Source organism: Pongo pygmaeus, chromosome 12, assembly GCF_028885625.2.
Source record: "Pongo pygmaeus isolate AG05252 chromosome 12, NHGRI_mPonPyg2-v2.0_pri, whole genome shotgun sequence".
NCBI classification, from domain to species: Eukaryota; Metazoa; Chordata; class Mammalia; order Primates; family Hominidae; genus Pongo; species Pongo pygmaeus.
The window spans coordinates 86,944,788-86,958,475 of NC_072385.2; the positions used below are offsets into that span (position 1 = coordinate 86,944,788).

The 13,688-nt window shown below is 36.6% G+C and overlaps 1 protein-coding gene across 12 annotated transcripts in view; it reads right to left on the minus strand.

The window, feature by feature from the left end:
• SOCS5 (suppressor of cytokine signaling 5) overlaps positions 1-13,688 on the minus strand; it is a 163,992-nt gene that overhangs the window by 94,519 nt on the left and 55,785 nt on the right. For 7 of the 12 annotated variants that reach the window (XM_054473084.2, XM_054473075.2, XM_054473068.2 and 4 more), the window contains one exon: positions 3,594-7,740. The exons of 1 other annotated variant lie outside the window; for it this stretch is intronic. In XM_054473084.2, the coding sequence (XP_054329059.1) occupies positions 6,118-7,728 (1,611 nt within the window). In that variant the 5' untranslated portion in view covers positions 7,729-7,740 and the 3' untranslated portion in view covers positions 3,594-6,117. Of the gene's footprint in view, positions 1-3,593; positions 7,741-7,863; positions 12,631-12,673; positions 12,762-12,975; positions 13,039-13,688 lie in introns of those variants that run through there. 4 more of the 12 variants (XM_063649406.1, XM_063649410.1, XM_063649407.1 and 1 more) reach the window with 3 other exon arrangements.

Here is a 13,688-nt window from a genome sequence, read left to right on the forward strand (position 1 = left end):
TCATCCCTACTCCACTTGGGTCACTTTTCTGTTTTTCCTTATCACCAGTGAAACCAGTTTTTACTTAATTACTTAATTTCCATATATTCTCATAACTATACATTTATAAAATTGCCTACATCTCCACCAGTTTATAAACTTAGTAAAGTAAGGGTCTTAATCTTCTACTGAAATCCTATTTCAAAAAAACCCTTCAGTAACTGACTCAAGATGTACAACTTTATCTTTCATGTGATTTTTTTTAACTGTCAAAAATACATGAAAAAAATATGAAAGAGAATGTACCAAATATTAATAGCAGTTACCTCTGGAAAATTTCAAAACGGGAGTTGGAAGGGGCAGGGGTAGGGTTGGTGGTAGTAATGTACCTCAATATATACCCATTACCTAAAATTGTGACTGGCACATGGGTCTTCAATTAATATTTGTGGAATGAATGGTCAGAGTCTAAATATTCAGTCAACAGTATGAACTTTTTCTGGTAGGTTCTTTTATAATCTTTAGTACTTCTTGAATAGTCCATAATGAACTTGGATTTATCATATAAAAACTCAAACTAAAAAAGATACACAAGCAAATTTGACATGGAAAGCATGACAACCAAAGTTGACGTGGATAAAGTTTGAAGATTCAGCGCAAGGTTTGATTCCAGTATCTTAAAAGTTTTTGGGAGACAAGTCCTCTATTGAAAGCAGATGGGTTTTAAAAACAACTAATGATACAGAATCTTGAACTGATAAACTAAGAGAAATGCTGTCATAATTATTTCCTCCAAAGAAATTCTTAATCCCATGCAAAATTCCTAGCTGTTGCATCCTGTTCAGTGGCTTCAAATACCATCAATATAGTGACTCCCCATTTCATTTTTAATATTTTTTTAGAGACAGGAACTGGCTCTGTCTCAAGTGATCCTCCTGCCTCAGCCTCTCAAGTAGCTGAGACTACAGGCGCATGCCAACCCACCCAGCCAATTTTTATTTGGTAGAGATGGGGTCTTGCTACATTGCCCCAGCTGGTCTCAAAATCCAGGGCTCAAGTGATTCTTCTGCCTTGGCCTCCCAAAAGTGCTGGGGTTACAGGTGTGAGCCACCATGCCTGGCCTAGTGATTCCACATTTTAATTTTTCTCCCCTTAACACTACACTCATATATCCAACTGCCTACTATGCAATGTCTCTGTTAGAATTATTAATAGGAATCTCAAAACTCAATCACCCTTCTCACACCAAAAATTGGAGTCATCTTTTGATCTTTTTCTTCTTGTTCACAACTAATCCATCACCAAGTCTTATCAGCTCTACCACTAAAACATACCCCAATTCTGACTTCTCCCCACGACTATCACCCCAGTCCAAGGTCCCACCATCTCTCACCTGGATGACTGTAAAAGTCTTCCTTATCTTGTTCCACTAGTCTTTTCTCCACTGACCAGAGAAATTTACAACACACCACACATCTCCTTTGCTTAAAACTCTCCAATGGCTTCCCATCACACTCAAAACAACATCCTAAATCCCTCACTATAGGCTTATAGCCCTAAATGGTCAGGCCCTTGCCAATCTCTAAAACCTCATCACCTACTGTTCTCCACACTCAATGGACTTACCTTACTGGCATCCTTTCTTTCTCAGCAAGTAATTCCGTATGTGCTTTGGGGACTAGTTTTATTGTTCTCTTCATCTCGAACGTTTGTTCTTTAGTCTTGGTCTAATTTTCTTTTATCATTCAAGGTTACGACCCTATAAAATTGTGCCCCAGTCCCTCCACCACCATATTCTGCCTCATTTTACTCATAGCTTCGGAAATTACCATTTCATTGCTGTCTTATCTACTAGAATTCAATAAACTCTGGAAGGCAGTAAAGCTTTGTCTTATACCCCAATGTACACCCGTTACTTAAAATAGTGAGTGGCACACGGGTCTTCAATAAATATTTGTTGACTGCATGGCTGAAGAGAGTCTTAATGTTCAATCAAGCATCCAGGGCATAAAAACAAAACAGTTGCTCCAACTCATCTATACTTTGCAACAGCAACCTCTCCTCCCGTCCCCCACAAATAACCAGCTACCTCCCACAAAAATTCCACCCCAAACCTCTTTAGAATATACTATTTTAAAAGCCTATGTTCTGGATCAGCTGTTGCAAAATTATAAAACAAAACCAGAGCCTCAAAAATATGTAGCTTTTATGCACATGGGCCAAGCAGCATTGCCCTCTTTGGAAATCTTCTCACCCTTGAGTCAGCCCTTGGTATGCATTTCTATCTAATTTCATCAAAGTAAAACTGTACGTGCTGGGGTACAGGTAAGCAAACAAATTGGTGCTATTTGCTCTATGTTAACACTCTCAAAGACAGACCTGGCTCTGTATCCTTCTTAGGAGGGTCCTATGGCCAGGCGCGGTGGCTCACACCTGTAATCCTAGCACTTTGGGAGGCTGAGGTGGGCGGATCACCTGCGGTCAGGAGTTCGAGACCAGCTTGGCCAACATGGTGAAACCCCGTCACCACTAAAAATACAAAAATTAGCCGGGTGTGGTGGTGGATGCCTGTAATCCCAGCTACTCAGGAGGCTGAGGCAGGAGAATCACTTGAACCTGGGAGGCAGAGGTTGCAGTAAGCCAAGATCGGGCCACTGCACTCCAGCCTGGGTGACAAGAGTGAGACTCTTGTCACAAAAAAAAAAAAAAAAAAAAAAAAGGAAGGTCCTGATTCACTCACAGGCTCTTTGGCTCTACCCAAAAGCAGTATTTGCTATAAAAATAAGAGATCTAAGACCAGTCTCAGTAAAACTTACCAAATTAGTGTTTAGTGCCAGAGAGAAAAGCAAGCTTTGAAATAAACATAAATAGCAACCAGATCAAAATGTGAAATAAAAAAATTCTTAAGCTTTGGATTTTGTCAAATGAAGCTTAAAATTCAAGTATCAGTCCTTACGGTTCTAGCCATTATAAATCTTATGTAAACATAGGAGCTAAAAACAGATTGGCGTGTGGAGAATGATTATTTGGGCTCAAGTTTTGTCTAAGAAACATAAATTTAATTATAACTCTTAGTAACTATTTAATCCAAGCTGTTTTTCTTCAAATATTTTGTACTGTGTTTAGCCAGAAAACAAAATACAGATGAACTCTTTCTCTTTGTAAGGTGACTGTATTATAAACAAGGCTAAAGTAGCAAGGCTAAACTTTTAGTGCAGATAATAAAATTTGAATAGTACAAGAATACTCTTTAGGTAATATCTATAGAATAAGATATCTACATGTTTTTGTATCAGGTGGAAATGCCATCTAAAGTAATATTAACAACATAAATGTATATATGTGCACACATAAATATATAATACACACTTATACGTATGGGGAAGGAAGAGGTGTGTGTGTGTGTGTAAGGGAATGAAGAGAATGAATGAGAATGGGTACAAATCCAAGCAACCTTTTCTTGGGTTAATTATTTCAACTAAAAAGATGTATCTCAACTTCTAAAGAAATTCCTGGTTTGTATTTAAATGCACTTTAAAAAGACCGTAACACTCAAATTTAGTTTACAGGCTACAATGGGATTCAGAAAAGGACACAGTGAATATAGACTTAGGTGCAAGTTCATGCTGGTGATTTTTCTTTTTTAAAATGTAAGCCACTAATATTTTAAGACAAAAATTTAAACCAAAAATTGCATATTAATATTATACACAAACTGAAACATAAGTGACTTTTAGCACAGTGTATACATGCTTACATAAACACATTTAAAACAATTTCCATTTAACATATGAAAGTTTTGAAATACATAAAAGCATTAATACTTTCTATAAAACTACAGTTAGAACATCAATTTGCTACAAGCATATAAAAACATCAAGTGCTTTCTTGGAGTTTCAGGTTTCCTCTCTAAAACACGATCTTGCTCACATATATAGTCCTTTTCCAATAATCAGTATGAACTTTTTTTTTTCTCAAGAGGTTTATTTTCCAGGTACATTATATAAGCTCAAGAAAACAGACCCAACAATTATGCAATATAATTATGTCATAACAACTTAATTGCACATAATGCTTTAAAGTAGGTTTGGATGAAGTTCTCAAACACTTTGGTATATGATCTTCAGGGACTTTAATTAGAAACAACAGAAATTATAAGTCCCTTCAATCCCCATTTTGCTTTAAAATGGACAAGTCTTTGGTTAAAGTTCTACATTTTGGGCATTTATTTTTAATTAAGATGGTCCCCAAACCAATAAATGGTACTGATCTATTACGAATTCACAAGACTTCATTTAACCTGCTTCTGATGCAGTGGGAGGTTACAGATACTCATTTACTATAATATGTCATTGGATAGTTTCAATCTTTCACTTACAAGCAGAGAAATCAATAGGTTTATTACTTCTCTGTCAGTTTTCTGTTATAACCTAAACTGTACAGTAATTTGCAGTAACTACAGATACTGTTCCACAGTATATATAATTATGACTGATAAGATGTAGAGCATTAAATTTAGAGTTAGCTTATTCTGATAAGTCAATATTAGACTGTTCAGTAACTGCATTAACTATAGAAAGGTTGTTAGTTAATGCTTATTTAAAAACCCCAAACCATTCCATTTACAAGAGAAATTGTTGCAAATGTATAAAACAGCAGATATACAAGGAGAACACCAAACATACTTTATTAGCACAAAAAAAGCAGCCATAACAAGGCACAGCAAGCAGAAACATACATTAGCAGTCAAAAGGTTAGTGTTGCATACAAATATAGCTTTTCTTTTTTGTAGCCTTGGCAATAGCCATAGGGATGTAAAATAACATTCTGTAGCAGCAGGTAAGGAAACTATGGAGCACTCACCAGTGGTACAGAGCACATTAACGAAAAGACACGAGAGTGGATTCGGCTACTTTAGTGCAAAATGTCTAGGACAGAACTGTAAATTCAGTTCAGTTACTAAGAAGCAAACACTAGAACTTGATATAACTTCCAAAAGAGCTCACTCAAGTAGTAGTACATATTATTCTAAGTGACAAAAAGGTGCTAAGTAAAGTTATTTACAGTTATAATGGTTGTACAGTACCTTTTAAATCTGCAATTTAGGTTTCAGATTTTCCATTAAGAATTAACTGCACTGAAATTCTATAAATTATACTTAAGCAATTCAGCTATGAGAGTTTACAAAAAAGAGATAAATTCTGCCATCCAAATTATTAATTATAGTTTAACAATAATCTCAACATCAGCAACCACTGTAACTATTATCTGACTTGTTTGGGTGTCTTCTAGTCTTCTGTACTTCATGGTTCACAAAATCATCCTGGGCATAGGAACAGATCCAACTTTTATGAAACAACAATTAGACTGCACATCAACTTAAAAAAAAAATCACACGCAAGACTACATTGCAGCAGCTATTCCAAACGCCTGTTTTAAGTTAAAGCACTCATTTAAAAAATTAATACCTAGGCCTTTCAATAAAATTCTACTACTAGCTTTGTAAGTCTGAAATTTTAAGAATGCCTATTTAGAAAATCCGGTTTACTTAACAGTACCTTTTGCAGAAGAGAAAAGGCGTCTGATTATAAACTACATCAACACATAAGTGAACTGCACTATGCCCTTGTGGCCAGAAAATTGCATTTTTTTCTAAAAGGAAGGCAGTCTTTTATTCTTTTTGGACTTTCAAAGCTTGATTTATAGTAACTACAAACATCACAACTTTTGGAAGGTTATAGAAAAACTCTTAGAAAAAATAATTTCAAACATTAGTCACACTGTTGAAATACTCATCCAATATTAATAATTTGTTCTTCAGTAAGAAATAGAATTCTTCATAACAAATGACCCAGAGTTGCCTCACTCAAATACTACAGCCATTAAAAACCAAACTGTTAGCGAAATCGGCAAAATGTTTTTGTAGTCTTACTGAACACCTGTAGCTCTATCCTCTGTTGTTCCAATAGGCACCATGTTTATCTGAATAAGTAACAGCAGGTAGCATCTGACAGATACTAACACTAAGCTTACATACTGTATGAAAAAGCCTAACACTGCTACGTGTGCTTGCTATAGGTGTACTGTCTGATGCACATGAAAGCGGACCTAGTTAACACCCTTTGGGGACCGGAGAGTTTACTTTGCCTTGACTGGTTCTCGTTCTAACCAGCGAACTCTAACTTTTTGTTTATAATGATACTCTTTTAAAAAATCCTGTAACATTGAGGGTAGAGGGAGCCCATCAATTCCATCATACGTAGTGCACCTGCAGATTACCGCGCGACAGATATACTGCAGGCTAAAAGGGAAAGTCCTATTTAGTGATATAGTAAGCAATGGTTCAAAAAACATGCACGAACTGGGATCTTTATAATGTTCTAAAAGTCCTGTTACAGTGGAGGAGTGAAATACACACGGGTCATGGGCGTCGAAACTAAAGTTGTGATTCCACTGCTCAATTCGAGCATGCAGGGATCTGTTGTAGCGGCGGAAGCTCACAGAGAAGAGGTAGTCCTCTTGCGCAGAGTCCCTGAGCAAAAACGTGCCTTCAGGTTTCCCTTCAAGAAGGGCTTCTGCTTCATAACGGTCCATCACTCCCCAGTAACAGGGATTCCCTGTAATTTGAAGTAAATCAGGCACGAGGCAGTGTATATAATCAATCTGTGTGTGGACTTTCCAAGCTCCCTGTCTGCTAACATGGGTATGGCTGTCTCCAGATATCTGACGCTGCTTCTGCCTCCGTGACTGCAAACACAGGGTGGTTGTATCCTCTTCCGAGTCACAATTAGCTTGTGGAATTGCAGAACTGTCCCCACTTATTTCAGTCATTCCAGGAGCTAACTTTGGTCCCAGTTTATATAATGGATTAACCTGTGCAGTAGCTTCAAATGTATGTATTTGTGCATTGGGAGGGGGATCAACCCCTTCTTCAATACTAAGCCGCCTTCTCTCTCTAAGCCTATCTTCTTCATCTTCTGTAGAAACCAAAGATGGATCAAATGTATCAAAAAATGTTGAATGTGGGCTCACAGGAGCTGTATGCTGTTTAATCAAATGCCATTTTTGGGCTAAATCTGAGCCAGCAGGAAAAGGGCATTTCTCAAGCATTAATTCAGAGAGATGGATTTTTCTTTTATTGGAAAAGAGAGGCTTTGACTGCTTGCTGTAAGTTCTCATAGGAAAACACAAGCCCACAGTATCCTGCAACCTCTGTCTTAGAGAGCGACTTCCTACAGTTCTGCTGGAAACACTGTCCATGTCGTGTACAGAACTTACACCGTAGCGCCTCTCTCTCCTTTGAAGTCCACTTCGAGTTCTACCAAACTTTTTATCAGCATCCAATGAACTCTGGGTCTTTGTAGAACAGGAATGTTTTTTCTTCCCACCCCATGGAGCATGTCGAGAGTAGGAATCTCTTCGTGCAAGTCTTGTTCCTGGGGTAACACAAGAATCATTATCTTTTTCGATGCTTATTTCAACAATTTGAGGGATTTCTGTGGCACAATTCTGATTTCTCCTTGAAGAATTCTTTGAAGGGCTTAATCCCAGTTGTAAGGCAACATTTTCTCTTAAGGGACTGCTTTGTTGCTGAGGAGTTGAGTCTCCTATGCTGATGTTTTTCTCTTTGACAGACATACATCTGTTGGAGTTCATGTCCACATTTTCACTACGGCTTCCTCCCTCATGACCGAAGAGATTCTGACACCTGTATTTGAAGTTATTCCACATTTTTCCCACTTTATCCATTGATTATAAAATCTAAAGACAAAACAGCAAAAAGAGAAAAATAAATTAATCAAAGTAGCATGTGAAGGTAGCTAAGCAGTGCCCACACCCCTTCCCGTTCGGAATTTCAGTGATACTGGCCAAGAGTTCACCTACACTGCCCTGCTGAAGTGATGAGGCCATGTGTTCTGTCGGGCAGCAGGAAGGCCACCGGGCCTTTTAGGCACTGACCTTGTTCAAGCCAGTCATTACTTCCCAAGTCCTTTCAGGTAGAATATTCTGAACTCAGGTGAAAGGAAATAAACGCTCTTAAACTCTGGTTTCTTTTTCCTGTGCTTCAACCTGTCTCCTTAATTTGAATATTACAAAGGCAAAATAGGTTCCATATTGTTGAAACACATTTGTATTCAACTTTTCAAAAGTTGTAACTAGAACCACATTTGTGTAACACATTAAAATTAGTTCAAAAACCTTTCATTAGTAGCAATCTTCCCAATTTTACTTAACTGGTTCCTTGCAATTCTAAGGTTTACAGGTTCATCACTTGTAAAAAACCCATATCTTCCCTCCCACCCTATAATGTATCAAATTTATCCATGATTTTGAAGAAGCAGTTTGAGTAGAAAAGAAAGAAAAAGAATGTAATATTTAGGAAAGGTGTCTTTTTTCCTTTTTCTTTTTTTTTTGAGACGGAGTCTCGCTCTGTTGTTCATGCTGGAGTGCAATGGTGAGATCTTGGCTCACTGCAACCTCCACATCCCAGGTTCAAATGATTCTCCTGCCTCAGCCTCTGAGTAGCTGGGATTACAGGCGTGTACCACCACACCCGGCTAATTTTTGTATTTTTAGTAGAGACGGGGTTTCACCATGTTGGTCAGGTTGGTTTCGAACTCCTGACCTCAGGTGATCCACCGGCCTCGGCCTCCCAAAGTGCTGGGATTACAGGCGTGAGCCACCACGCCCGGCCAGGAAAGATGTCTTTAAACTTCCCAATTCTTTAATCCTGGAAGAGTTGGGAAATTACAATAAAGTAATAGAGAAAGGCTATGATACTGTAGTACTCACAAAAACAAAAACCAAAAACATACAATTTGGCATCTTTATTCTTGTTCCTTAAAAAAAAATCTAAAGCAGTGTATGATACTTTACAAATAAATTCTTTTAAGACTACAGTATCGACAGGCACACTGTCTAGTTCAGTAACTAAAAGTCAACATTAGAAGAAATGGAAAAACCTAACCTTAAAATTCAATTGGTTTTGTCACATTATGATAGCAGAAAACTAGCTGATCTTGCCATAACTTCAACTGATTATTTTTGTCATAAACGCTTATATTTTCAAGAAGTTAACTAGGAGTAAGAGAAGAACAGAGAATAAACTTTCTTAGAATGAATTATAGGTCTTCTCATTAGTTTCTCACAGAAAAGGCTCTTGGACTAATGGAAACACAACACAGAAAATTAATGTCCATGATATTATAAAATGTACTTTCAGATGATTTAATTCTTTATTAAAAGCACACTGTCAGGCACATAGGAAGTTTGCACAGTAGTTGGTATATATTAGAATAAAATATATTAGACAGAACTGTTAAATCTCAGTAAAGTCTATTTTAGAACACGGCCTCCTCTGTCTTGCAAAAATCTTTCTTGTAAGCATTTTTTATGAGGTTTATGCCATTTGAACTTCACATGCCTTGTTATCATTTATTCTTCTTCTTAAATTAAGATTTCAGTTCCTTGCCCATAGTCCTGTTAATACAGCCGAATTCCTGCCGTATTCTTGGTGACTCCATTATCTTTGTAGATGTTCTCTTCCAATATCCTACCCCCTTTCTAGCCTAGTTTCTTCTCATTTATTTTAAAGTTAGTTTTTATTTTTACCTAATTCATATATTTGTAGTTTCAAGGTCAAATACCACTACAAGACTCTTAACAAAAAACAGCACCACCCACCATGTGGCTACTAAAAATTTAAAAGTAACATATGTGATTCAGGTTATATTTGTATTGAACATTACTGATGTAGAGCAAGGGCCAGCAAACCAAAGCCTGAAGGCCAAATCTGGCCCGTGGCCTGTTTTTGAAGGGATCCCAGCTCAGAAAAATTTTTATATTTAAACATACACACACAAAGAACATTTGACAGAGACCACATGTAGTCTGCAAAGCCTAAAATATTTTCTATTTAGCCCCTTTCAGAAATAGTTTACTGACCCTAATCCACCTATTTAAGATAAACCACATCACTCTAGACACTAGAAGAGCCATATTCAACAAGTCCAAGAATTTAACTCTCTTCTCTGTGTTTATAAATTTTGTAGCTATCTAAAGATACTTCTCTGACAAGCAAATTATACCCAAAAAATAACTTTTAAAAAGTGACCTAACCTAAAACCACTCATCTCCTTATATAGTTCTTTATAAGTTGTATGAATTAGTATGATATGCAGAAAACATTTGTACTTGCCAGGGCACAAAATGCAGTTTCTAACACTGAACCCCCTGGTTCAGTTTCACAGAGCGTGAAATTTAGTTATTTCTCTATTCTTATTCTGGAGCATGTTATCAGACTGCATCTTACTCCATGGAGAAAGATAGTTGATTTTTCTTGACATGTGAAATGTGATGTGGGCAGCTTTAATATTAGGAAGGAAAAAATACTGACAGTAATTCATAGACTAGTCGACATAACAATCAGGAAGGCATTTCAACTATCTTGGTATTAACAATGTCAGATTCGAAGTTCTTTTATTTTGTTAAATTTTTAGAAATGTGTTTAAGATAGAGCTGAAACCCTTTGAGATCTAAATTACAACTCTACTACTTTATGGTGTTATATGAAATCATACAGGGCTAAAAAAAGTGTTAAATTTCAATTGCATTGATTCTAGAATAAAAGTTTATCATCCATTACAATCTCTTACATTTCTACACATGCTTAGCTATTCTTAAAACTATCCAAAGCAAATTTCTAAAACGTTATTCTTTCCCCGAAGGAATAATAATTTAAAACTGATTTTATAATGCTTTTGGAAGTTAAATAGCTTTTGTTGAAAAATTATATTTAACTGGATAAGCTACAAATTAGAATTATGGAAAATTAGGTCAAATTCCATCACTACATAAGTTTACATATATAAAAATGAAATAGTACAGTCAATGGCCCTTCTTAATGCCAAGTAGTATCTATTACAAAATTTACACAAAACAAAATAATTGAAATAGTTCCCAGGAGTTTATTTCAATGGGACTTAACCCATGCTTTATGAGAAATAAACTAAGTTTAACATGTTTTAAGAATACGTTGAGAGAGAACTATTATACTTACACAATTATAAGTTATATTGTTAAACTATACAGTTATAACATAACAGTTATATTCTTAATGCTGAATGCCATAAAGAGGAAGAATGTGACAACTCAAATCCTTCCTCTTCTTCAGTCTATCTAGACTTCTTAGCCGTAACACCTTTCCTTTCCAACAGAAAGTCCTTCAGTTACAGTAACAAAAACTGGGACAGGTAGACTGATTAGAAGTATTTCTGTATCAAATTCAGGCACAAGAGGCAGTTTAGGAGACAAGCTTTGATTGATATTTTGGTGGCATTTCAATAATTTTTAGAAAAAGATAATACAACGTTTGACAGTAAAACTGACCCAGAATTTCAGGAATGTGTGGCTGTCATAACTACAGCTTCTTAAAAGAATCTAAGAATCCCCTGGCCTTTTAAAAATGATGTATTTTTAATTGTTATTTACACATCATATTGTGACAGGATCTATTATTATCTAATTGGATGGCCATTTATCCTTTATACTGTTATTTAATATTAGGTTGAACCATATAAAATTGCTATTTTGTGGGTAAAAAATAAACATATAATTCAACCTTAGAGTTACACTATCACAGTGTACATAATATATTAATACAGTAGACCATGTACACTCAAAAAAAGGTGCAGTCTTCTAATCTAGTATACCCAGACACCTCCGGTTCCCAGCAGTGAGTTACACTTTTAGTTATGTTAGGTTCCAAACCTGTTCATGCCATTTATATTAGTGTAACTATGTGATTTAATTAAATGTCAACTAACCTAATGAAGTATGGAAGAGTGGGGAGTTTTATAAAGTTGAATGACTCTGAAATACTCAATAAAAGTGAAATACTTCTGCTGCTGAATTAGGTACAGGCCAAGAAAATAGTTCAAAGAAATGGAAAAAATATTGCAAAGATCTATAAGGATTTTAAACTAAGAATTCATCTGAAGAGCCTAAATTCTTGTTCTACTTAAAAAAACCCAAACTAGAATCTTACAGGATACATTATGGGCATGACTTCCCCAATACAGACAATATGGATCTATAACTAGTAGACCTACTCTGAAAGAAAAGGCCTTGGCTCTTTCAGAGGTGTTTGAACCAGAGCAACCCCATCTTGAATAGGGGCTGGGTAAAATAAGGCTGAGACCTACTGGGCTGCATTCCTAGGGGGTTAGGCATTCTAAGTCACAGGATGAGACAGGAGGTTGGCACAAGATACAGGTCACAAAGACCCTTGATAAAACACAGATTGTGGTAAAGAAGCCAGCTAAAACCCACCAAAACCAGATGACAACCGAAGTGACCTCTGGTTGTCCTCACTGCTCATTATACATTAATTATAATGCATTAGCATGTTAAAAGACACTCCCACCAGCACCATGACAGTTTATAAATGCCACAGCAATGTCAGGAAGTTACCTTACATGGTCTGAAAAGGGGAGGAACCTTCAGTTCCAGGAATTGCCCACCCCTTTCCCGGAAAACTCATGAATAACCCACCCCCTGTTTAGCATATAATCAAGAAATACCATAAGTATACTCAGTCAAGCAGCCCATGCTGCTGCTCTGCCTATGGAGTAACCATTATTTTATTCCTTTGCTTTCTTAATAAACTTGCTTTCTCTTTTATGTATTGACTCACCCTGAATTCTTTCTTGCGCAAGGTCCAAGAACCCTCTCTTGGGGTCTGGATCGAACCCCTTTCTGATAACAGCTCCTTAATCAAAAGACTGGCAAATGAACATAGTTATATTCTTACAATTAGAATAAACTACTTAAGGTATGTATCCCTTCTATGATTTATTGCTTTATTAGACTTTACAGACAACTGGTTCTGACTGAATCAGATAAGAAGTCTTCCTCAACAATCATAATTAAAATTTATAGTAGTACCAGGATTGAGTAGCAAGTAACCAAGTCCTAAAGATAACAGGGAAACGTTACCTAGTTTCGCGGTTGGGGAGCAAGGAAGACTTTTCTGAGGAGGTGATGTTTCAAAATTTTATCCTGAAGGATAAGAAGAAATGAATCAGGACAATGTTCTATAGGCAGAGGGAACAGCATTTGCAAAGGTCCTGAAGCAGAAATGAGTATGACATGAACAATGGCTGAAGTTAACACAACCCAGTGAGTGAGGGGAAGTGTGTCAAGATGAAGTTGGAGAGGTAAGCCTCATAATCCGTGATAAGAGAGCAAGGGTGGATGCTGATATGGCACTGAAGACTACTGCAGGAGTCCAAGTAAGCACCCGACTAGGATGGTGATAGTAGAGATGGCTATGAGATGTTCAGATGTCAAATCTATAGGATTGAAGATCAACTGAAAATGGGAAATGAGGAGAGAGTGGTGTTGAAAATGACACTAGGAGTCTAGCTTAGGCAAATGCATGAATAGAGATGCTGTTTCAGAGAGAGAAAACATGAAATAAAACAGTTTTGTCAGGTAGGGGTTTGAAGACAGTCAACAAATTGAATTTTTAAAATGTTGCTGTTGTGGCTGTCATGGAGATATATAAGTAAATGATAATTAGTCCATTAGTATACATTCATACAATGGAGCACTATATAGCAGAAATGATCAACTATAGCTACTTGCATCAATATAAAATGTAACACTCAAAACATAATGCTTAGAGAAAGAAATTATAAGAGATGAAT